General features: G+C 38.9%; 1 protein-coding gene across 4 annotated transcripts in view; it reads left to right on the forward strand.

The window, feature by feature from the left end:
- Positions 1-25,268, forward strand: part of ZFYVE16 (zinc finger FYVE-type containing 16) — a 71,193-nt gene that overhangs the window by 9,454 nt on the left and 36,471 nt on the right. For all 4 annotated transcript variants that reach the window (XM_009240858.4, XM_002815701.5, XM_054555676.2 and 1 more), the window contains 3 exons: positions 16,717-16,825; positions 19,367-21,618; positions 22,546-22,642. In XM_009240858.4, the coding sequence (XP_009239133.4) occupies positions 16,756-16,825; positions 19,367-21,618; positions 22,546-22,642 (2,419 nt within the window). In that variant the 5' untranslated portion in view covers positions 16,717-16,755. The remainder of the gene's footprint in view (positions 1-16,716; positions 16,826-19,366; positions 21,619-22,545; positions 22,643-25,268) is intronic.

Below are 25,268 nucleotides of genomic sequence, written 5' to 3' on the forward strand. Positions count from 1 at the left end.
CTGTCTTTTCTTTCTTTAGTCTTACATATTCCACTCATTTCCAAAGGTCAGCACCTTATTCTTACGTCCCCTGTGATGAGGTTGTTTCATACATTTGGAATATAGTTAGACTTTTTGTCGCAGTCTGCATGCCAATCTAGGATCCCCCATTCTCCTAAATAATTTTTTGAAAATTTGCATATTGAGGTTTATTCTTTATGCTTTGAAGTTATATGGGTATTAACATGTGATTGTCTTATATTCACCATTACAACCCTAAAAAGTCTGTGCTTCACATATCCAACTCTCCCCCACTTTAAACCACTGGCAATCATTGGTGTTTTACTGTAGTTTTACCTTTTCTAGAATGTTACATAATTAGAATCATATAGTATGTAAATTCTTTCACTTGGCAGTATACATTAAGATTCACTCGTGTTTTTGTGGCTTGATAGCTTATTTCTTTATGTCACTGAATAATATTCCATTGGATAGATGTGTGATGGTTTGTTTATCCAAATACCTAATGAAGGACATCTTGATTGCTTCCAGTTTTTGGCAGTTATGAATAAAACTGTTTATATGTATTCACATCCAAGTTTTTGTGTGAATGTAAATTTTCAAATCAGATGGGTAAATACCTAGTAGCATGATTGCTGGATTATATGGTAGCATTAAGTTTTGTGAGAGACCACCAAATAGTCTTCCAAAGCAGCTATATCATTTTGCATTCTCACTGGCAATAATAAGATTTTCTCTTGTTTGGCATTGTCACAGTGACATTCTAGTAGATATGAAGTGGATATCTCATTGTTCTAATCTGCAGTTCCCTAAAGACAAATGATGTTCAGCATTTTTCGTATTCTTATTTTCCATCCTTATATCTTCTTTGGTAAGATGTCCATTCAGAACTTTTGCCAATTTTAAAATTGGATTTTTTTCTTTCTTCTTTTCCTTTTCTTTCACTTTTTGCCTTTTCTCTCCTTTCCTTTCCTTTCCTTTCTCCTCTTCTCTCCTCTTTCTCCTCTCCTCTCTTTTTCTTCTCTCCTCTTTCTCCTCTCCTCTCCTCTTTCCTTTCCCCTCCTCTTTGCCCTTGCTTTTCCCTTCCCTTCCCCTCCCCTCCCTTCCCCTCCCCTCCCCGGCCCTCCCTTCCCCTCCCCCTCCTTTCTTTTCGACAGGGTCTGACTCTGTTGCCCAGGCTGGAGTGCAGTAGCACAATCATACCTCACTGTAACCTTCAACTCCTGGGCTCAAGCTATCCTCCCATCTGAGCCTCTCAAGTAGCTAGAACTATAGGTATGCACCCCCACACCTAACTAATTTTTAATTTTTTTCTTAGAGATGAGGTTTCTCTATGTTGCCCAGGCTGGTCTTGAACTCCTGGCCTCAAGTGAACTTCTAGCCTCAGCTTCTTAAAGTGCTGGGATTACAGGTGTGAGCCACTGTGCCTGGCCTTGGATTATCTTCTTGTCAAATTTTAAGAGTTCTTTATAGAGTTTTAGATACAAGTCCTTAATCAGATATGTGTTTTGCAAATATTCCAGTCTATGGCTTGTCTTCTTATTCTTTTAACAGTATCTTTTGCAGAGTGGAAGTTTTACATTTTAATAAGATCCAATTTACCATTTTTTTTCTTTCATGGATCATGGTACTGGTATTGTATTTAAAAACTCCTCACCAAACCCAAGGTTATGTAGATTTTCTCCTGTGTTTTCCTGAAGAAATTTTACAATTTTGAATGTTAAGTTTAGGTTACCCACTTTGAATATGTTTTTATATAAGGTGTAATGTCTGTGTCTAGGTTCATATTTTTCATAGAGATGTCCAGTGTTTTCAGCACCTGTTATTGAAAAGACTGTCCATTCTCCATTGAATTGCCTTTGCTCCTTTGTCAAAGATCAGTTCACTATATTTGTGTGGGTTTTTTTTGGCGGGGGGGGGGGTCTTTTTTTTTTTTTCATGCAGGGTCTCACTCTGTTGCCCAGGCTACAGTGCAGTGGTGTACTCATGGCTCACTGCAGCCTCAGCCTCCCTGGTTTCAGCTGATTCTCCCAACTCAGCCTCCCAAGTAGCTGGGACTACAGGCACATGGCACCATGTCCAGCTTATTTTTTATGTTTTGTGGAGACAGAGTTTCTCCATGTTGCCCTGGCCGGTCATGAACTCCTGGGCTCCAGCAATCTGCCTGCCTCTGCCTCCCAAGTGCTGGGATTATAGGCGTGAGCCACCATGCCTGGCCATTTCTGGGGTCTATTCTGTTTTATTGATCTATGTGTCTGTTCTTTTGCCAATACCAAATTGCCCTTATTACTACAACCTTCTTGTACATCTTTAAATTATGTAGTGTGAGTCCTCCAACTTTGTTCTTCAGTATCACTTTAGCTATTCTAGATTCTTTGTCTTTTCTTATTTTTATTTTTAGTAGAGACAGGGTTTCACCATGTTGGCCAGGCTGGTCTCGAACTCTTGACCTCATGATCCGCCTACCTCGGCCTCCCGGAGTGCTGGGATTACTGGCATGAGCCACTGCGCCCGGCTGATTCTTTGTCTTTTCATATAAGCTTCAGGATTAGTTTCCTGAGGCCTACAGAATGGCTTGCTAGGATTTTAGTTGGGATTGCACAAGAATCTAGAGATCAGGTTGGGAAGAATTCATATCTTTGGTTTGTTTTTTTGTTTGTTTTATTTTTTTGAGACAGAGTCTCACTCTGTCACCCAGGCTGGAGTGCAGTGGTGCGATCTCGGCTTACTGCAACCTCCGCCTCCCGGGTTCAAGCGATTCTCCTGCCTCAGCCTCCTGAGTAGCTGGGATTACAGGCACTCTCCACCACGCCTAGCTAATTTTTGTATTTTTAGTAGAGACGGGGTTTCACCATGTTGGTCGAGCTGGTCTTGAACTCCTGACCTCGTGATCTGCCCACCTTGGCCCCCCAAAGTGCTGGGATTACAGGCGTGAGCCACCGCGCCTGGCTTTTTTTTTTCTTTTGAGACAGAGTTTAGCTCTGTCACCCAGGCTGGAGTGCAGTGGCACAATCTCAGTTCACTGCAATTTCCGCCTGCCAGGTTCAAGAGATTCTTTTGCCTCAGTCTCCTGAGTAACTGGGATTATAGGCGTGCACCACCACGCCCAGCTAATTTTTATTTTTGTTATTATTTTTATTTTTTTTATTATACTTTAAGTTCTAGGGTACATGTGCACAACGTGTAGGTTTGTTAACATATGTATGCATGTCCCATGTTGATGTGCTGCACCCATTAACTCATCATTTACATTAGGTATATCTCCTAATGCTATCCTTCCCACATCTCCCCACCCCACGACAGGCCCCAGTGTGTGATGTTCCCCTTCCTGTGTCCAAGTGTTCTCATTGTTCAATTCCCACCTATGAGTGAGAACATGCGGTGTTTAGTTTTTTGTCCTTGCGATAGTTTGCTGAGAATGATGGTTTCCAGCTTCATCCATGTCCCTACAAAGGACATGAACTCATCCTTTTTTATGGCTGCATAGTATTCCATGGTATATATATGCCACATTTTATTAATCCAGTCTGTCATTGATGGACATTTGGGTTGGTTCCAAGTCTTTGCTATTGTGAATAGTGCCGCAATAAACATATGTGTGCATGTGTCTTTATAGCAGCATGATTTATAATCCTTTGGGTATATACCCAGTAATGGGATGGCTGGGTCAAATGGTATTTCTGGTTCTAGATCCCTGAGGAATCGCCACGCTGTCTTCCACAATGGTTGAACTAGTTTACAGTCCCACCAACAGTGTAAAAGTGTTCCTATTTCTCCACATCCTCTCCAGCACCTGTTGTTTCCTGACTTGTTAATGATCGCCATTCTAACTGGTGTGAGATGGTATCTCATTGTGGTTTTGATATGCATTTCTTTGATGGCCTGTGATGATCATTTTTTCATGTGTTTTTTGGCTGCATCAATGTCTTCTTTTGAGAAGTGTCTGTTCATATCCTTCACCCACTTTTTGATGGGGTTGTTTTTTTCTTGTAAATTTGTTTGAGTTCTTTGTAGATTCTGGGTATTAGCCCTTTGTCAGATGAGTAGATTGCAAGAATTTTCTCCCATTCTGTAGGTTGCCTGTTCACTCTGATGGTAGTTTCTTTTGCTGTGCAGAAGCTCTTTAGTTTAATTAGATCCCATTTGTCAATTGTGGCTTTTGTTGCCATTGCTTTGGTGTTTTAGACATGAAGTCCTTGCCCATGCCTATGTCGTGAATGGTATTGCCTAGGTTTTCTTCTAGGGTTTTTATGGTTTTAGGTCTAACATTTAAGTCTTTAGTCTATCTTGAATTAATTTTTGTATAAGGTGTAATGAAGGGATCCAGTTTCAGCTTTCTACATATGGCTAGCCAGTTTTCCCAGCACCATTTATTAAATAGGAAATCCTTTCCCCATTTCTTGTTTTTATCAGGTTTGTCAAAGATCAGATGGTTGTAGATGTGAGGTATTAATTCTGAGGGCTCTGTTCTGTTCCATTGGTCTATATCTCCATTTTGGTACCAGTACCATGCTGTTTTGGTTACTGTAGCCTTGTAGTATAGTTTGAAGTCAGGTAGCGTGATACCTCCAGCTTTGTTCTTTTGGCTTAGGACTGTCTTGGCAATGCGGGCCCTTTTTTGGTTCCATATGAACTTTAAAGTAGTTTTTTTCTAGTTCTGTGAAGAAAGTCATTGGTAGCTTGATGGGGATGGCATTGAATCTATAAATTACCTTGGGCAGTATGGCCATTTTCATGATATTGATTCTTCCTATCCATGAGCATGGAATATTCTTCCAATTGTTTGTGTCCTCTAATTTCGTTGAGCAGTGGTTTGTAGTTCTCCTTGAAGAGGTCCTTCACATCCCTTGTAAGTTGAATTCCTAGGTATTTTATTCTCTTTGAAGCAATTGTGAATGGGAGTTCACTCATGATTTGGCTCTCTGTTTGTCTGTTATTGGTGTATAAGAATGCTTGTGATTTTTGCACATTGATTTTGTATCCTGAGACTTTGCTGAAGTTGCTTATCAGCTTAAGGAGATTTGGGGCTGAGACGTTGGGGTTTTCTATATGGGGTTTTCCTTTTCTTGTCTTATTGCACTAGCCAAGGCTTTCCGTATTATGTTGAATAGGAGTCATGAGAGAAGATATCCTTTCCTTGATCCCAATATTTGAGGGAAGGCGGTTTCTTATTAAGTATACTGTTAATTGTAGATATTTTATACTTATTCTTTATCAAATTGAAGAAATTTCCCTCTACTCATAGTTTGCTAAGAGTTTTTCTCATGAATGGATATTGTTTTTGTTTTGTTTTGTTTTTGAGACGGAGTCTCGCCCTGTTGCCCAGGCTGGAGTTCAGTGGCGTGATCTCGGGTCACTGCAACCTCCGCCTCCCGGATTCAAGCGATTCTCCTGCCTCAGCCTTCTGAGTAGCTGGGATTACAGGCGCCCGCCACCATGCCAGGCTAATTTTTGTATTTTTAGTAGAGATGGGGTTTCACCATGTTGGCCAGGCTGGTCTCAAACTCCTGACCTTGTGATCTGCCCGTCTCAGCCTCGCAAAATGCTGGGATTACAGGCGTGAGCCACCACGTCCAGCCTGGATATTGTTTTAATTAGCATCAATTTATGTGATTATATATGTCTTCCTTAGTTTGTTAATATGGTAGATTATATTGATTAATTTTGAAATGTTGAACCAGCCTCGCATACCTGGATAAATCATATTGGTCATGATGTATAATTTTTTTATACATTGTTGGATTCGATTTGGCACCATTTTCTTGAGCATTTTTATACCTATGTTCATGGGCAATATTGGTCTGTAGTTTTCCTTTCTTGCAGTGTCTTTATCTGGTTTTGATATTAGGATAATGTTGGTCTTATAGTATAAGTTAGAAGTGTTCCCTCTGCTGCTTTTTTCTGGAAGAGATTACAGAGAATTGGTATTATTTTTTCTTTAGATGTTTGGCAAAATTCAGCAGTGGATCCATCTGGATCTGGTGATTTATTTTTATGGAAAATTATTAATTATTTATTTAATTTTTAAAATAGATATAGGGATTTTGGGTTATCTATTTCTCCTTCTATGACTTTTGGCCATTTATATCATTTGAGGAATTGGTTCATTTCATCTAAATTACCAAATTTGTGGGCAGAGTTGTTAATAATATTCCTTTATTATCTTTTTTGTATCCATGGCATCAGTAGTGATGACTCCTCTTTTATTTCTGAAATTGATCATTTATGTCTCTGTTAATTAGCCTGGTTTATCAATTTTATTGGTCTTTTAAAGGAATGAGTTTTTTGTTTTATTGGTTTCCTCTATTTCTCTATTGTTTTCCTGTTTTAAATTTCATTGATTTCTGCTCTAATTTTATTTTTATTTTTTATTTATGTTTTGAGGTGGAGTCTTGCTCTGTTGCCCAGGCTGGAGTGCAGTGGCAAGATCTCAGCTCACTGTAAGCTCCACCTCCCAGGTTCACGCTGTTCGCCTGCCTCAGCCTCCCGAGTAGCTGGGACTACAGGCACCCGCCACCATGCCTGGCTAATTTTTTTTGTATTTTTTAGTAGAGACGGGGTTTCACCGTGTTAACCAGAATGGTCTCGATCTCCTGACCTTGTGATCCGCCCGCCTCGTCCTCCCAAAGTGCTGGGATTACAGGCGTGAGCCACTGCGCCCAGCCGATTTCTGCTTTAATTTTTATTTTCCTACTTGTTTTAGACCAAAATTATTTTTGTTTTTCTAGTTTCCCAAGGTGGATGCTTATTGATTTTAGATTTTTTTTTCTTTTACTTTTTCTTTTTTTTTTGAAATGAAGTTGCACTCTTGTTGCCCAGGCTGGAGTGCAATGGCTGGATCTTGGCTCACTGCAGCCTCCACCTCCCAGGTTCAAGTGATTCTCCTGCCTCAGCTTCCCGAGTAGCTGAGATTACAGGTGCCTGCCACCATGCCCAGCTAATTTTTGTATTTTTTAGTAGAGATGGGGTTTCACCATGTTAGCCAGCCTAGTCTCAAACTCCTGACCTCAGGTGATCCACCCACCTTGGCCTCCCAAATTCTTTTTCAATATATGCATTTTTAATGCTGTCACTGTCCCTTAAACAGTGCTTTCACTGCAGCTCACAAGCCTTGCTTGAATTTTAAGATTTCTGCGATCAGGTTCCATGACCTTTTTTTGTTCTCTATATAGTTCTTATTTATGGCTTCCTGTTCCTGTTTCATGGTTGCATTGCTTTTTTGTCTCTGAGAATATTAATTAGCTTCTTTGAAGTTTTATTCTGCCTCCTGCATTGTGTCTTCCTCCAAATTCCTTTTTTTTTTTTGAGATAGGATCTTGCTCTGTTGCCCAGGCTGGAGTGCAGTGGTGCAATCTTGGTTCACTGCAACCTTTGCCTCCTGGGTTCAAGTGATTCTCCTGCCTGAGTTACCTAAGTAATTGGGATTACAGGCATGCACCACTATGCCCAGCTAATTTTTGTACTTTTAGTAGAGACGGGGTTTCACCATGTTGGCCAGGCTGATCTCGAACTCCTGACCTCAAGCAGTTCACCTGCCTTGGCCTCCCAAAGTGTTGGGATTACAGGTGTGAGCCACCACGCTTGGCCTCTGAATTCCTTTTGTTTGTTTGGTATCTGTTTATTTTGTGCACTCTTCTATGTGTGTGGTATAACCACCATTTAAAAATTGAAACAAAAAAAGGTAACATGCTTTATTGAATTAAGATACCATACCAATGTTATTGAAAATTCTTCTGAAGTGTACCTGTTAGTTTTAAGTTTGTTGCCAGCATAATTATTGTTCATTTGAAAGTGACCTTTTCTCTCTGGCTGTTCTATCTTTGGGGTTTAGTAGTTTTACAATCGTGTGTCTAAATGTGGATTTCTCTTTGTATCGTCTGGTATAATATGTTACCTGTATCTGTTGAGTGGGCTTTTTCATCAATTCTGGAAAAACTCCCAGCATTATCTTTTCAAATACAGTTGTTCCATGCTGTCTTTTCTCCTTAGAGTACTCCATTCTCATTTTGTCTTCAATACCTTTTAACCTAGTTTTTGTATTTTTCTCTTCCTCGTCCCTCTGGGCATTACTTTAGGTAATTTCTTCAGATAGGTCTTCAATGTCATTCAGTTCTCTCTTAAGCTCTGCCTAATTTTCAAGCCCATTTTTAAAGTATCTCTTATTTATTTATTTGTCTGGACCTCAGATGTCCTTAGTTGATGGCACACAATCATAATTAGTTCTTGTAAAACACTCTCATTTGTTTATTGTCTTTTACTCCCATTTCCCCTTCCTAGTCCCCACGCTAGGTAGCCAAACAGATGTGTTTAGTAATGTATATTCTTTTGTTTGTATTTATTATTACAAATTTGTATAGTTTCATTGTATTTTAAAAAAGTAACAGTTTGCAATGGATTGGAGGTGTAAGAAAAATATTTACCATAGGCAGTTTGAGGAATGTTGCTGTACAGTGTTTCACCTTCCAGGATTAGCTTAGTTGATTGCTTTCTTTTTATGTCATTTAACTTGTCCCTTATGCTTGACTTTCCTGTAAACATGCAGTTAGTTTGATTAGATTCAGATTCAGTTTTTTTAGGCAGTAATATTTTTTAGGTGATACTGTTCTTCCACATTTATTGATGGTGAAATTGATTGTTGGGTTTGGATGTGTTGACTTGATCCCACCATTATAAAGCTCCCCATAAACCTTTTTCTCTAGCCTTTTAAGCATCCATTTATAGCCATTGCCTAGTCTGTTTATTGCATTCAGGATTATTAAGAGATTAATTAAAAATTTTTAATATCCTTCTGTACTTATTAACTGGAATTCTTATCTAAAGAACTTTTCATCAGTAATTATTTTGTTACAAAGTATATTTTGTAAATAAAGGGCAGGATAAATTTTTCTTTTTTAATGACGAAGCTTTATTGAAATATAACAGAGGCTTAATCACATCATATACCATGCTCATGAATTGGAAATTTCAATATTATTAAGGACAGTGTTCTCCAGATTGAGATATATAAAATTAAATTTAAAGTTCCGGGATACATGTGCAGGATGTGCAGGTTTGTTACATAGGTAAACGTGTGCCACGGTGGTTTGCTGCACCTATCAACCCATCATCTAGATATTAAGCCCCACATGCATTATTTATCCTGATGCTCTCCCTTCACCACCACCCCCACACCCCAGCAGGCCCCAGTGTGTCTGGTTCCCCTCCCTGTGTCCACGTGTTCTCATTGTTCAGCTCCCACTTATTTTAAGTGAGAACATGAGGTGTTTGGTTTTCTGTTCTTGCATTAGTTTGCTGAGAATAATGGCTTTTAGCCTCATCCATGTACCTGCAAAGGACATGATATTGTTCCTTTTTATGACCACATAGTATTCTATGGTGTTATATGTACCACATTTTCTTTATCCAGTCTATCATTGATGGGCATTTGGGTTGATTCCATGTCTTTGCTATTGTGAACATACATATGCATGTATCTTTATAATAGAATGATTTATGTTCCTTTGGGTATATACCAGTAATTGGATTTTGCTGTGACAAATGGTATATCTGATTCTAGGTTTTTGAGGAATCGCTACACTGTCTTTCCATAGAAGTGTTCCTATTTCTCCACAGCCTCACCAGCATCTGTTGTTTCTTGACTTTTTAATGATTGCCATTCTGACTGGCCTGAGATGGTATCTCATTGTGGTTTTAATTTGCATTTCTCTAATGATCAGTGATGTGGAGCCCTTTTATGTTCGTTGGCCACATAAATGTCTTTTTTTTTTCCTTTCTCTGGAGAACGGGGTCTCGCTATATTGCCCAGGCAGGTCTCAAACTCCTGGGCTCAAGCTATCCTCCCTCCTCTTGCCTCCCTGAGAGCTGGGATTACAGGTGTGAGCCACCGCACCCGGCCACACATAAATGTCTTCTATTGAAAAGTGCCTGTCATGTCCTTGGGTAGGATAAATTCTTGATTTTTTTCCTTTAATTGATCAATTCTCAGAGTAATTGGTTAGTGCCCTGCTAACCCTCCAATGAGTGGTATGTTTTGTTTTTGTCTTTAGTATGATTTGATCTTTTGTTTTTTTAAAAAAAATCTATTTGATTTGTGTTTAGTCCTTCACAGTCTTCATTCATTTGATGCTCACTTGTCCCATTTAAGCCAGTGGCCTTCAACTTGGCTTTTGTCCTTTTGATATTATCCCATTACTTATTGACAGATTCCTGTGAGGTTTCTCGGGCTTATTTGGTAGAGTTTCTGTTCCAGACCAGAAGTTCGTCTACTTTTTTCATCTTTTCATAAAACTTTTAGTTTTCTTGTGCCTCTCTCGTATGCTTTTTTTTTTTTTAATTTTTGCTCTTAGTTTATTAGTTTTCAGTCTTTCTTCTTTTGTAGTATAAGTGTCTAAGGTGGCCAGGTGCAGTGTCTCATGCCTGTAATCCCAGCACTTTGGGAGGCTGAGACGGGCAGAAGACTTGAGGTCATCGAGACAGTCTGGCCAAAATGGTGAAACCCCCACTCTTCTAAAAAAGGTTCAAAAGTTAACTGAGCCTGGTGGCACACGCCTGTAGTCCCAGCTACTTAAGAGGCTGAGGCAGGAGAATTGCTTGAACCTGGGAGATGGAGGTTGCAGTGAGCCAAGATAGCATCACTGCACTCCAGCCTGCGTGACAGAGCGAGACTCCATCTCAAAAAAAAAAAAGAGGCAGTTCCAAGGTGGCCGAATAGGAACAGTTCCAGTCTATAGCTCCCAGCATGAGCGACACAGAAGACAGGTGATTTCTGCGTTTCCAACTGAGCTTTGAAGAGAGCAGTGGTTCTCCCAGCACGGAGTTTGAGATGTGAGAACGGACAGACTGTCTCCTCAAGTGGGTCCCTGACCCCCAAGTAGCCTAACTGGGAGGCACCCCCCAGTAGGGGCAGACTGACAACTCACATGGCCAGGTACCCCTCTGAGACAAAACTTCCAGAGGAATGATCAGGCAGCAACATTTGCTGTTCAGCAACATTCACTGTTCTGCAGCCTCAGCTGCTGATACCCAGGCAAACAGGGTCTGGAGTAGACCTCCAGCAAACTCCAACAGACCTGCAGCTGAGGGTCCTGACAGTTAGAAGGAAAACTAACAAACAGAAAGGACATCCACACCAAAACCCCATCTGTACGTCACCATCATCAAAGACCAAAGGTAGATAAAACCACAAAGATGGGGAAAAAACAGAGCAGAAAAGCTGAAAATTCTAAAAATCAGAGTGCTTCTCCTCCTTCAAAGGAACACAGCTCCTCACCAGCAACGGAACAAAGCTGGATGGAGAATGACTTTGATGAGTTGAGAGAAGAAGGCTTCAGATGACCAAACTTCTCCGAGCTAAAGCAGGAAGTTCGAACCCACCGCAAAGAAGCTAAAAACTTGAAGAAAGATTAGACGAATGGCTAACTAGAATAACCAATGTAGAGAAGTCCTTAAATGACCTGATGGAGCTGAGAACCATAGCACGAGAACTACGTGATGAATGCACAAGCTTCAGTAGCTGATTCGATCAACTGGAAGAAAGGGTATCAGTGATTGAAGATCAAATGAATGAAATGAAGCAAGAAGAGAAGTTTAGAGAAAAAAGAATAAAAAGAAATGAACAAAGCCTCCAAGAAACATGGGACTATGTGAAAAGACCAAATCTACATCTAATTGGTGTACCTGAAAGTGACTGGCAGAATGGAACCAAGCTGGAAAACACTCTTCAGGATATTATCCAGGAGAACTTCCCCAACCTAGCAAGGCATGCCAACATTCAAATTCAGGAAATACAGAGAATGCCACAAAGATACTCCTCGAGAAGAGCAACTCCAAGACACATAATTGTCAGATTCACCAAAGTTGAAATGAAGCAAAAAATGTTAAGGGCAGCCAGAGAGAAAGGTCAGGTTACCCACAGAGGGAAGCCCATCAGACTAACAGCTGATCTCTCGGCAGAAACTCTACAAGCCAGGAGTGGGGGCCAATACTCAACATTCTTAAAGAAAAGAATTTTCACCTCAGAATTTTATATCCAGCCAAACTAAGCTTCATAAGTGAAGGAGAAATAAAATCCTTTACAGACAAGCAAATGCTGAGAGATTTTGTCACCACCAGGCCTGCCCTACAAGACCTCCTGAAGGGATCACTAAACATGGAAAGGAACAACCGGTACCAGCCACTGCAAAAAACATGCCAAATTGTAAAGACTATCGATGCTAGGAAGAAACTGCCTCAACTAACGAGCAAAATAACCAGCTAACATCATAATGACAGGATCAAATTCACACATAACAATATTAACCTTAAATGTAAATGGGCTAAATGCTCCAATTAAAAGACACAGACTGGCAAATTGGATAAAGACTCAAGACCCATCAGTGTGCTATATTCAGGAAACCCATCTCACGTGCAGAGGCACACATAGGCTCAAAATAAAGGGATGGAAGAAGATATACCAAGCAAATAAAAAAGGCAGGGGTTGCAATCCTAGTCTCTGATAAAACAGACTTTAAACCAACAAAGATCAAAAGAGACAAAGCCATTACATACTGGTAAAGGGATCAATTCAACAAGAAGAGCTAACTATCCCAAATATATATGCACCCAATACAGGAGCACCCAGGTTCATAAAGCAAGTCCTTAGAGACCTACAAAGAGACTTAGACTCCCACACAATAATAATGGGAGACTTTAACACCACACTGTCAACATTAGACAGATCCACGAGACAGAAAGTTAACAAGGATATCCAGGAATTGAACTCAGCTCTGCACCAATTGGACCTAATAGACATCTACAGAACTCTCCACCCCAAATCAACAGAATATATATTCTTCTCAGCACCACATTGCACTTATTCCAAAATTGACCACATAGTTGGAAGTAAAGTACTCCTCAGCAAATGTAAAAGAACAGAAATTATAACAAACTGTCCCTCAGACCACAGTGCAATCAAACTACAACTCAGGATTAAGAAACTCACTCAAAGCTGCTCAACTACATGGAAACAGAACAACCTGCTCCTGAGTGACTACTGGGTACATAACGAAATGAAGGCAGAAATAAAGATGTTCTTTGAAACCAACGAGAACAAAGACACAACATACCAGAATCTCTGGGACACATTCAAAGCATGTGTGGAGGGAAATTTATAGCACTAAATGCCCACAAGAGAAAGCAGGAAAGATCTACAATTGACACCCTAACATCACAATTAAAAGAACTAGAGAAGCAAGAGCAAACACATTCAAAAGCTAGCAGAAGGCAAGAAATAACTAAGATCAGAGCAGAACTGAAGAGACACAAAAAAACCCTTCAAAAAATCAATGAATCCAGGAGCTGGTTTTTTAAAAAGATCAACAAAATTGATAGACTGGTAGCAAGACTAATAAAGAACAAAAGAGAGAAGAATCAAATAGATGCAATAAAAAATGATAAAGGGGATATCACCACCGATCCCACAGAAATACAAACTACCATCAGAGAATACTATAAACACCTCTACACAAATAAACTAGAAAATCTAGAAGAAATGGATAAATTCCTGGACACATACACCCTCCCAAGACTAAACCAGGAAGAAGTTGAATCTCTGAATAGACCAATGACAGGTTCTGAAATTGAGGCAATAATTAATAGCTTGCCAACCAAAAAAGTCCAGGACCAGACGGATTCACAGCCGAATTCTACCAGAGGTACAAGGAGGAGCTGGTACCATTCCTTCTGAAACTATTCCAATCAATAGAAAAAGAGGGAATCCTCCCTAACTCATTTTATGAGGCCAGCATCATCTTGATACCAAAGCCTGGCAGAGGCACAACCAAAAAAGAGAATTTTAGACCAATATCCCTGATGAACATCACTGCAAAAATCCTCAGTAAAATACTGGCAAACCGAATCCAGCAGCACATCAAAAAGCTTATCCACTATGATCAAGTGGGCTTCATCCCTGGGATGCAAGGCTGGTTCAACATACACAAATCAATAAACGTAATCCAGCATATAAATAGAACCAAAGACAAAAACCACATGATTATCTCAATAGATGCAGAAAAGGCCTTTGACAAAATTCAACAGCCCTTCATGCCAAAACCTCTCAATAAATTAGGTATTGATGAGACATATCTCAAAATAATAAGAGATATTTATGACAAACCCACAGCCAATATCATACTGAATGGGCAAAAACTGGAAGAATTCCCTTTGAATACTGGCACAGGACAGGGATGCCCTCTGTCACCACTCCTATTCAACATAGTGTTGGAAGTTCTGGCCAGGGCAATCAGGCAAGAGAAAGAAATAAAGGGTATTCAATTAGGAAAAGAGGAAGTCAAATTGTCCCTGTTTGCAGATGACATGATTGTATATTTAGAAAACCCCATCGTCTCAGCCCAAAATCTCCTTAAGCTGATAAGCAACTTCAGCAAAGTTTCAGGATACAAAATCAATGTGCAAAAATCACAAGCATTCTTATACACCAATAACAGACAAACAGAGAGCCAAATCATGAGTGAACTCCCATTCACAATTACTTCAAAGAGAATAAAATACCTAGGAATTCAACTTACAAGGGATGTGAAGGACCTCTTCAAGGAGAACTACAAACCACTGCTCAATGAAATAAAAGAGGATACAAACAAATGCAAGAACATTCCATGCTCATGGATAGGGAGAATCAATATCATGAAAATGGCCATACTGCCCAAGGTAATTTATAGATTCAATGCCATCCCCATCGAGCTACCAATGACTTTCTTCATAGAATTGGCAAAAACTACTTTAAAGTTCATATGGAACCAAAAAAGGGCCCGCATTGCCAAGACAGTCCTAAGCCAAAAGAACAAAGCTGGAGGTATCACGCTACCTGACTTCAAACTATACTACAAGGCTACAGTAACCAAAACAGCATGGTACTGGTACCAAAACGGAGATATAGACCAATGGAACAGAACAGAGCCCTCAGAAATAATGCCACACATCTACAACCATCTGATCTTTGACAAACCTGATAAAAACAAGAAATGGGGAAAGGATTCCCTTTTTAACAAATGGTGCTGGGAAAACTGGCTAGCCATATGTAGAAAGCTGAAACTGGAAAACCTAGGCAATACCATTCACGACATAGGCATGGGCAAGGACTTCATGTCTGAAGCACCAAAAGCAATGGCAACAAAATCCAAAATTGACAAATGGGATCTAATTAAACTAAAGAGCATCTGCGCAGCAAAAAAAACTACCATCAGAGTGAACAGGCAACCTACAGAATGGGAGAAAATTTTTGCAATCTACTCGTCTGACAAAGGGCTGATACTCAGAATCTACAAAAAAACTCAAACAAATTTACAAGAAAAAAACAAACCAACAACCCCATCAAAAAGTGGGTGAAGGATATGAACAGACACTTCTCAAAAGAAGACATTTATGCAGCCAAAAAACACGTGAAAAAATGCTCATCGTCACTGGCCGGCAGAGAAATGCAAATCAAAACCACAATGAGATACCATCTCACACCAGTTAAAATGGCGATCATTAACAAGTCAGGAAACAACAGGTGCTGGAGAGGATGTGGAGAAACGGGAACGCTTTTACACTGTTGGTGGGACTGTAAACTAGTTCAACCATTGTGGAAGTCAGTGTGGCGATTCCTCAGGGATCTAGAACTAGAAATTCCACTTGACCCAGCCATCCCATTACTGGGTATATACCCAAAGGAATATAGATCATGCTGCTATAAAGACACATGCACTCGTATGTTTATTGCGGCACTACTCACAATAGCAAAGACTTGGAACCAACCCAAATGTCCATCAGTGATAGACTGGATTAAGAAAATGTGGCACATATACACCATGGAATACTATGCAGCCATAAAAGAGGATGAGTTCATGTCTTTTGTAGGGACATGGATGAAGCTGGAAACCATCATTCTGAGCAAACTATCTCAAGGACAAAAAACCAAACACCGCATGTTCTCACTCATAGGTGGGAATTGAACAATGAGAACACCTGGACACAGAAAGGGGAACATCACACACCAGGGCCTGTCGTGGGGTGGGGAGATGTGGGAGGGATAGCATTAGGAGATATACCTAATGTAAATGATGAGTTAATGGGTGCAGCACACCAACATGGGACATGTATACATATGTAATAAACCTGCACGTTGTGCACATGTACCCTAGAACTTAAGGTATAATATAAAAAGTATATTAAAAAATTCCAGAGAAGTTTATAGAAAGAGATGACATGTAAACCCTGCTGAAAAAGTTTCATTTGTTAGAATATAATTGTCTTCCACTAAAAAAAAAAAAAAAAAAAAAAAGCATTTAAGGCTCAAAGTATCTCTTGAAGTACCACTTTTCCTGAATCTGAGAGTTTTTATGTGCATTATTTTTATGTTTGTAGTTTGATATGTTGTATTTATAAGTAGTTTTAGCTTTCCATTATGAATTCTTCTTTGACCCATGAGTTATTTAGGTAAGTGTTTAAAAATTTACAATAGTTTATATATGCAAATATTATGTTGTTAGAGTTGGTTTTCATGTCATTTTTACATATACGGGGGCAGTTTCCCCAACTAAATTGTATATTGCTTAAAGCAGCACTCTTAAATTTTATTTCTTTGTCAATTTCTTGATTGTGTTTCCTGGCATGGAATACATGGCATAAAATTTATGTTATATAATTAAATGAAATATTATTATACTTTCTGTTTTTTAGGCATACAAGAATTAAATTCTGAATAAGTCTGGAGGTAGGATGGACAGTTATTTTAAAGCAGCTGTCAGTGACTTGGACAAACTCCTTGATGATTTTGAACAGAACCCAGGTTTGTTGATTTTCCATTTTTGCCACTAATGGGATTTAAAAATATCTGTAATTGAGTTATCTCAGGTATACAGTAATATTAGCAAAATTTTCGTTCAATTTTGGTCACATTGTTATCTTCTGCAAAAAGTTCATTTATTTCATAATAAGATGTTAGTTGATTCTTAGACTGAATGGGACCCATAGCCAGAAACAGAAGTAAGGAACCTAGAAGGTTTTTTTCTAGATACAAAGGAGGTATAAGACAGACATTTCTTTTCTTTTCTTTTCTTTTCTTTTTTTATTTTTGAGACAAAGTCTCATTCTGTCTCCCAGGCTGAAGTGCAGTGGCACAATCAGAGCTCACTGCAGCCTCAACCCCCCAGGCTCAAGCATTTCTCCCACTTCAGCCTCCAAGTGGGACCATAGTTGCATGCCACCATGCTGGCTAATTTTCAGTTTTTTGTAGAGACAGGATCTTCCTATGTTGCCCATGCTGGTCTCGAATTCCGGGGTTCAGGTGATGCTCCTGCCTCAGCCTACCAAAATGTTGGGATTATAGGCATGAGTCATGTACTTGGCCCCAGAAAGACCAACATATGAGCAAGCTAAAAGCAACTTGAGAATTCTGCATGAATTGATATTTCATTACAACAAGAGATGGTATTTTATTTTATTATTATTTCTTTTTTGAGATGGAGTTTCACTGTTGTTGCCCAGGCTGGAGTGCAGTGGCGCCATGTCAGCCCACTGCAACCTCCGCTTCCCGGGTTCAAGCACTTCTTCTGCCTCAGCCTCCCAAGGAGCTGGGATTACAGGCGCCCGCCACCATGCCTGGCTAATTTTTTGTTTGTTTGTTTCTGAGACGGAGTCTCACTCTCTTGTCCAGGCTGGAGTGCAGTGGCGCGATCTCGGCTCACTGCAACTTCTGCCTCCCAGGTTCAAGCGATTCTCCTGCCTCGGCCTCCCGAGTAGCTGGGACTACAGGTGCCCACCACCATGCCCAGCTAATTTTTGTAGTTTTAGTAGAAACGGGGTTTCACCATATTGGCTAGGCTGGTCTCGAACTCCTGGCCTTGTGATCCACCCTCCTCAGCCTCCCAAAGTGCTGGGATTACAGGCGTGAGCCACCAGGCCTGGCCTAATTTTTGTATTTTTGGTAGAGATGGGGTTTCACCATGTTGGCCAGGCTAGTCTTAAACTCCTGGCCTCAGGTTATCCACCTGCCTCAGCCTCCCAAAGTGCTGGGATGATAGGCGTGAGCCACCAAGTCTGGGTGTTATTTTCTTTAAAATGAAGACTAGGAAACTGGAAGTCAGAACAAAGATGTTATATAATTTTTTAGCTCTTCCTTAGTCTGGTTTTTATAGTGCAACTAAGTTTCTTTTTTTTTCTAAGAGACAGGGTCTTGCTCTTTCACCCTAGCCGGAGTGCAGTGGTGCAGTCATAGCTCACTGCAGCCTTGAATTCCTGCACTCAGACAATCCTCTCACCTCAGCCTTCTGAGAAGCTGGGACCACAAGTGTGCGCCACCATGCCCGACTAATTTAAAAATGTGTATATTTTTTACAGATGGGGTCTCACTGTGTTGCTCAGGCTGGTCTTGAACTCCTGATCTCAAGTTATCCTCCGACCATGGCTTCCCAAAGTGCTGGGATTACAGTTGTAACCTGGCCACAACTAAGTTATTTTTTTGAGTGGAATTTTTATCACTTTATGATATCTACATTCGAAAGTAAAATCCAGAAAGTAATTTAAAGTCAAATAAAAATAGCTTTGGGTTCTCTCTCCTGCTGCCTTGTGAAGAAGGTGCTTCTCCTTTGCCTTCTGCCATGATTGTAAGTTTCCTGAGGCCTCCCTAGCCATGCAGAACTATTGGCTTCTTTTATCTGGATGTGGCTGTGGCCACCAACAGCTCCAGATTCACACTGCCACCTGAGAAGTCTCCTTCCTTTCTTCAAATTTGGAGTAACAGGAGAATGCCTCTCAGTGGCCCATCTTGAAACAATCACATGCCCATCACCATGGCCGTAGTGTGTGATGCTACTGCACTTGGCAACCTCAATTAGAGCACCACAGGGGAGTGAGGGTAGGATCCAGGTGCCAGAAAAATGAACAAGTAGAAAGCCAACTTGAGGAGTCCTCCCAAACAAAGGAAAGATCAAGGAGATCAAATTATCAGAGCAACTATGCATGAGATCAAGATCTAAGGGCATTCATTTATGCAGTCAGTTAGTCATTTCTTGAACACTTCAGTTTCAGGAATTATTTTAAGCAATGGAGGTGTAAGTCAGAAAAAAAAGAGACAAGGTCCCTGCACTTGTGACACTTACTTTCTAGTTAATTGAAACAGCCAATAATCACAAACGAGATAATTTCAGATAAAAATAAATGCTCTAAAGGAAATAAAAAAATAGTTTTGGAGGTGATTTCTGTTTTGCAAAAGGATAATCTATGTTCTTTTAAAAAAGTGTATTTAGTTTAGAAGTCTTGGGAAACATAATATGTTTAATAATTTTTATTTGATTTAAGTCTCCCGAATAACACTGTTTCTCTATTTCAGATGAACAAGATTATCTCCAAGATGCACAAAATGCATATGATTCTAACCACTGCTCAGTTTCTTCAGAGTTGGCTTCCTCACAGCGAACTTCATTGCTCCCCAAAGACCAAGAATGCGTTAATAGTTGTGCCTCATCAGAAACAAGCTATGGAACAAATGAGAGTTCCCTGAATGAAAAAACACTCAAGGGACTTACTTCTGTACAAAATGAAAAAAATGTAACAGGACTTGATCTTCTTTCTTCTGTGGATGGTGGTACTTCAGATGAAATCCAACCTTTATATATGGGACGATGTAGTAAACCTATCTGTGATCTGATAAGTGACATGGGTAACTTAGTTCATGCAACTAATAGTGAAGAAGATATTAAAAAATTATTGCCAGATGATTTTAAGTCTAATGCAGATTCCTTGATTGGATTGGATTTATCTTCAGTGTCAGATACTCCCTGTGTTTCTTCAACAGACCATGATAGTGATACTGTCAGAGAACAACAGAATGATATCAGTTCTGAATTACAAAATAGAGAAATCGGAGGAATCAAAGAATTGGGTATAAAAGTAGATACAACACTTTCAGATTCCTATAATTACAGTAGAACAGAAAATTTAAAAGATAAAAAGATCTTTAATCAGTTAGAATCAATTGTTGATTTTAACATGTCGTCTGCTTTGACTCAACAAAGTTCCAAAATGTTTGATGCCAAAGACAAGCTACAACACAAGAGCCAGCCATGTGAATTACTAAAAGATGATGGCTTAGTAAAAGAGGAAGTAGATGTGGCAGTCGTAACTGCCGCAGAATGTTTAAAAGAAGAGGGCAAGACAAGTGCTTTGACCTGCAGCCTTCCGAAAAATGAAGATTTATGCTTAAATGACTTAAATTCAAGAGATGAAAATTTCAAATTACCTGACTTTTCCTTTCAGGAAGATAAGACTGTTATAAAACAATCTGCGCAAGAAGACTCAAAAAATTTAGACCTTAAGGATAATGATGTAATCCAAGATTCCTCTTCAGCTTTACATGTTTCCAGTGAAGATGTACCGTCCTCATTGTCCTGTCTTCCCACATCTGGGTTTATGTGTGGATCATTAATTGAAAGTAAAGCATGGGGTGATTTTTTACCTCAGCATGAACATAAAGATAATATACAAGATGCAGTGACTATACATGAAGAAATACAGAACAGTGTTGTTCTAGGTGGGGAACCATTCAAAGAGAATGATCTTTTGAAACAGGAAAAATGTAAAAGCATACTCCTTCAGTCATTAATTGAAGGGATGGAAGACAGAAAGATAGATCCTGACCAGACAGTAATCAGAGCTGAGTCTTTGGATGGTGGTGACACCATTTCTACAGTTGTAGAATCTCAAGAGGGGCTTTCTGGCACTAATGTCCCAGAGTCTTCTGATTGTTGTGAAGGTTTTATTAATACTTTTTCAAGCAATGATATGGATGGGCAAGACTTAGATTACTTTAATATTGATGAAGGTGCAAAAAGTGGCCCACTAATTAGTGATGCTGAACTTGATGCCTTTCTGACAGAACAGTGTCTTCAGACCACTAACATAAAGTCTTTTGAAGAAAATGTAAATGACTCTAAATCGCAAATGAATCAGATAGATATGAAAGGCTTAGATGATGGAAACATCAATAATATATATTTCAACGCAGAAGCGGGAGCTATTGCGGAAAGTCATGGTATTAATATAATTTGTGAAACAGTTGATAAACAAAATACAATAGAAAATGGCCTTTCTTTAGGAGAAAAAAGCACTATTCCAATTCAACAAGGGTTACCTACTAGTAAGTCTGAGATTACAAATCAATTATCAGTCTCTGATATTAACAGTCAATCTGTTGGAGGGGCCAGACCTAAGCAATTGTTTAGCCTTCCATCAAGAACAAGGAGTTCAAAGGACCTGAATAAGCCAGATGTTCCAGATACAATAGAAAGTGAACCCAGCACAGCAGATACTGTTGTTCCAATCACTTGTGCTATAGATTCTACAGCTGATACACAGGTTAACTTCAACTCTAATTACATTGATATAGAAAGTAATTCTGAAGGTGGGTCTAGTTTTGTAACTGCATTTGAAGATTCTGTACCTGAAAACACTTGCAAAGAAGGCTTGGTTTTGGGCCAGAAACAGCCTACTTGGGTTCCTGATTCAGAAGCTCCAAACTGTATGAACTGCCAAGTCAAATTTACTTTTACAAAACGGCGACACCATTGCCGAGCATGTGGGAAAGTAAGTTATAAAAATCTTTAAGTCTTTTGTTCTTTTGAGACATTTTAAACAAATACAATGTAATAGAAAAGGCTGATTAACAGATAATTACAAGATTGAGTTAGTTTAAAATCAGTGTTTTTCATCTACCAGTCAGGGAAATATATAAAGCAGTGTCATTTTGCAGATTGCTTGATGGTTGAATAAATGTTACATTGTCAGGGGCATTAATTACATGCTGGGAAATGAGAAACAATTATTTAATTACTAATTTTTGTGACATTTAAGAATATTTGTTCTTATCTCTCTAATACTGACACATTAAATATTCCAGATTTGGTCAGATTTCCCTTTGTCCTCAAACATTTAATTTCAAGACCAATCTACAGCTAGTGTTGTGATCAATGCCCAGGGAAACACTCCAGAGCAAATTGGCTTCCACAGGGTTCAGATACTGAAGCTGACCTTGAGTTCTGACTGACAACAGTCAAGATAAAAAGATTGTCTATAAATTCTAAGGGTTGCCCATAGAAATCCTATTACATTTTTATTCAGATTTTTCAATAATATGTTGGTTTCAGATCAGTCCTATTTTTTTTTAACAAAATAACATTTTACTTTAAAAAGTTTTAAATGAAGAACTACAGAGAACTTTTTAATATTATGAAATGATTCATTAAAGATAGTTTTTGTTCCCATTCCAATGAACAGAATTGATTTAAAGGAATTCTCCTTATCAGAAATATGGTATCAAATTGCAGAAACCTCATTTAAGTTACAAAAAAAAAGAATCATTTAAGAATTCCTATGATTATGGTGATTAGGAAATGATTTATACAATAAGGAAAAAGAATTTTGGTTAATTAGGTTTAGGACCTCCCCACACTGCCTCTAGTAGGTGTAAGTATTCTTGAAACAAAAACAAATTTGATATTTTATTCTTTATAGGTATTTTGTGGTGTCTGTTGTAATAGGAAGTGTAAACTGCAATATCTAGAAAAGGAAGCAAGAGTATGTGTAGTCTGCTATGAAACTATTAGTAAAGGTGAGTATTAACTTGATATATTTTCTTCCAGTAATTGAATATATCTTAAAATTAATTGGATTGTGACAAAGATAAACTTCTTTATTTTCTTAAGGCAAGGACCTAGTGTTGAATTATCTGGCTTAGGTGGGACATCCCAAGGCTTGGTTTCTCTTCTTTTTGTTCCACTCTCACAATTAATACTACCAATCTGGAAAGGAAGCATTCAGTTTCTGGAGTGGCAGTTCATTAACTTTTAACAGGTACCAAGTCCCTAAATGCTGCATTTCATCTGCCTATTTGTTTTTGTCATCATCATTGTCATGTTAATCATCTTAATCTAAATAAACACTTGTAGATACCTACCAATAGTAGTACTCAATATTATGTATTAATAGCATAGGGCAAGATAATAGTTCACACCCTTTAGAAAGTAACAACCTAAAATGAGAGTACAAGATAAGGTGGTAATATTTATGATTTTATAAATTCATAGGACTGCCACACTATTTGCACATTTTTGTCTCATGTTCTTTTCGTTTCTCAACTTTAGAATTTTGCATATATACACTTCCCATTATTTCTTTGGCTCTCTAATTAGCTACAATTATTAGCAATAGTCTTGGTGGTCTTTGAGTTCTCACAGGTTTTGTGTGTGTGTGTGTGTGTTTGTGTGTGTGTGTGTGTGTGTGTGTGTGTGTGTGTTGTTTTTTTCCCCAAGTCCATGTTTATTCTTTTGAGTACCACTTGGCATTTTCAAAGATTCGTTGACGGTTTAATTCCCAGCAAATATTACTTGGGCCTTTTTTGACCAGACCTGTGCACTAGCTCAGGCACTGCTTCCTGTTAGCCAGGGGAATGAATACCTGATAATAATTTGTTTTTCTCTTTTGAATGAAGATAACTTTTTTCAGCAATTCTCCAAAAAGCTCTGATGTGAGTCTGTTAGCCTGAGGTAAGCTGCTTTTCTCTCTGCTGTTGACCTCTGCTCTGGAAGATAACAAAGCCTAAATCTTTTTATGTTTCCATGTTACCACCATTGTTTATGAAGAGGTTAGTTTAAGTGCTTATAGTTGTTTTGTTTTTTCTTATGCTGTTTCAGTAGCCTAGAAGATGACTACTGGTGCTGTTAGCCAAGGCAATCTGCTAGAATTCAGAAATTTTAGAGCAAGCTCCCACATAATTATCTCCCCCACTTAAAAAGAAATTAAACATCCATGAAGATTTGAAACGTTATTTATGTTGACAGGTCAGATTTTTGGGTGAGCATTCAGACATATTTTGACTCTAAGGGTCCAGGAGGGGAGAAGATATGATCATTAAAGAAATTCAGTAGAATACTGAGATCAAGCTTTGGTTTATCAAAGAAAATACTGTGGAATGAGCTTATTTAGTTATCTGTTTAAATTTATTCTGTTTTGATGTCTTATAGCGTATAGTTTCATTTACGGTGCTATTTATCATTAATTTATATGCCACAGGAGAGCATAAATAAAAGTTAATACCAGCTTTAGAGTTGAAAATAATAGAAGTGATCATTTAAAATAATGGTATCAAATAAGAAGAGAAAGATGGTTCATGGGTTGTGAGACATATTCCATGAAGGATTGGAAGAAAAAGATAATTTGAATAGAGATTGTAGATAATGAGAAAGCTGTCCTGAGATGATGTGAGTTTCAAGGAAGCACACATGTGAGTATCAATAAGTAGATTTGAGGCAAGTTAGAAATTACTTTGAAATCCAGAGTAAAGTGTTTGGATTTCACTTGGTTAATGGAAGCCATTTTATGAGTGCCATCATTCAGTGGCACTTGAGGAAGATTATTTTAGCAGTGGCAGCGTTGATAGCAGATCAGTTTGGAGAAATGCTGAAGGGAGAGCTATCAGTGTTCCTTATTTTTTGGATGAAGAATCACTCAGCAGTATTCAGGCACTATTCTGCATTCTGCAGTTCAAGCTGAGAGCAAAATAGAAGCTATATTCTCATGAAATTTATGAATGTATGTAGAGATGGATAGTAAACAAAAAGATATCAGATGGTGATAATACCCTAAATTAAAAAATTTAAAAAGTATAAGAGTGATAGTTAACAGATTAGTGGCAAAAGGAAATTTTTTCTTTTTGAGATGGAGTCTCACTCTGTCACTCAGGTTGGAGTGTAGTGGTGCGATCTCAGCTCACTGCAACCTCTACCTCCCAGGCTCAAGCAGTCCTCCCAAGTAGTTGGGACCACAGCCACACACTACCACGCCCAGCTAATTTTTTGTATTTATGGTAGAGATGCAGTTTCACCATGTTGCCCAGGCTGGTCTCAAAGCAATCCTGAGCTTAAACGATCTGCCCGCTTTGGCCTCCCAAAGTGTCGGGATTACAAGCGTGAGCCACCGTGCCTCGCCTTAGGTGGTATTTTTTATAATGTGATCAGAGTAAGGCTTTATGGTAATATGACATGTAAGCAGAGTCTTGAAGGAAGTGAGATAATAAAGCTGTGTGAGTACAAGAAAAACATTCTAGGCCAAGGGAATAATAGGAGCAAAGATTCTAAGCTGGAGGAGTACTTACTTGAAGAACAAGGAGGTCTGGGTAGCTGGACCATAGTGAATGAGTGGGATTGTAGTGAGAGATGAGGTCAAACAGGTAACTGGGA

Source organism: Pongo abelii, chromosome 4 (genome assembly GCF_028885655.2).
Source record: "Pongo abelii isolate AG06213 chromosome 4, NHGRI_mPonAbe1-v2.0_pri, whole genome shotgun sequence".
Lineage (NCBI taxonomy): Eukaryota > Metazoa > Chordata > Mammalia > Primates > Hominidae > Pongo > Pongo abelii.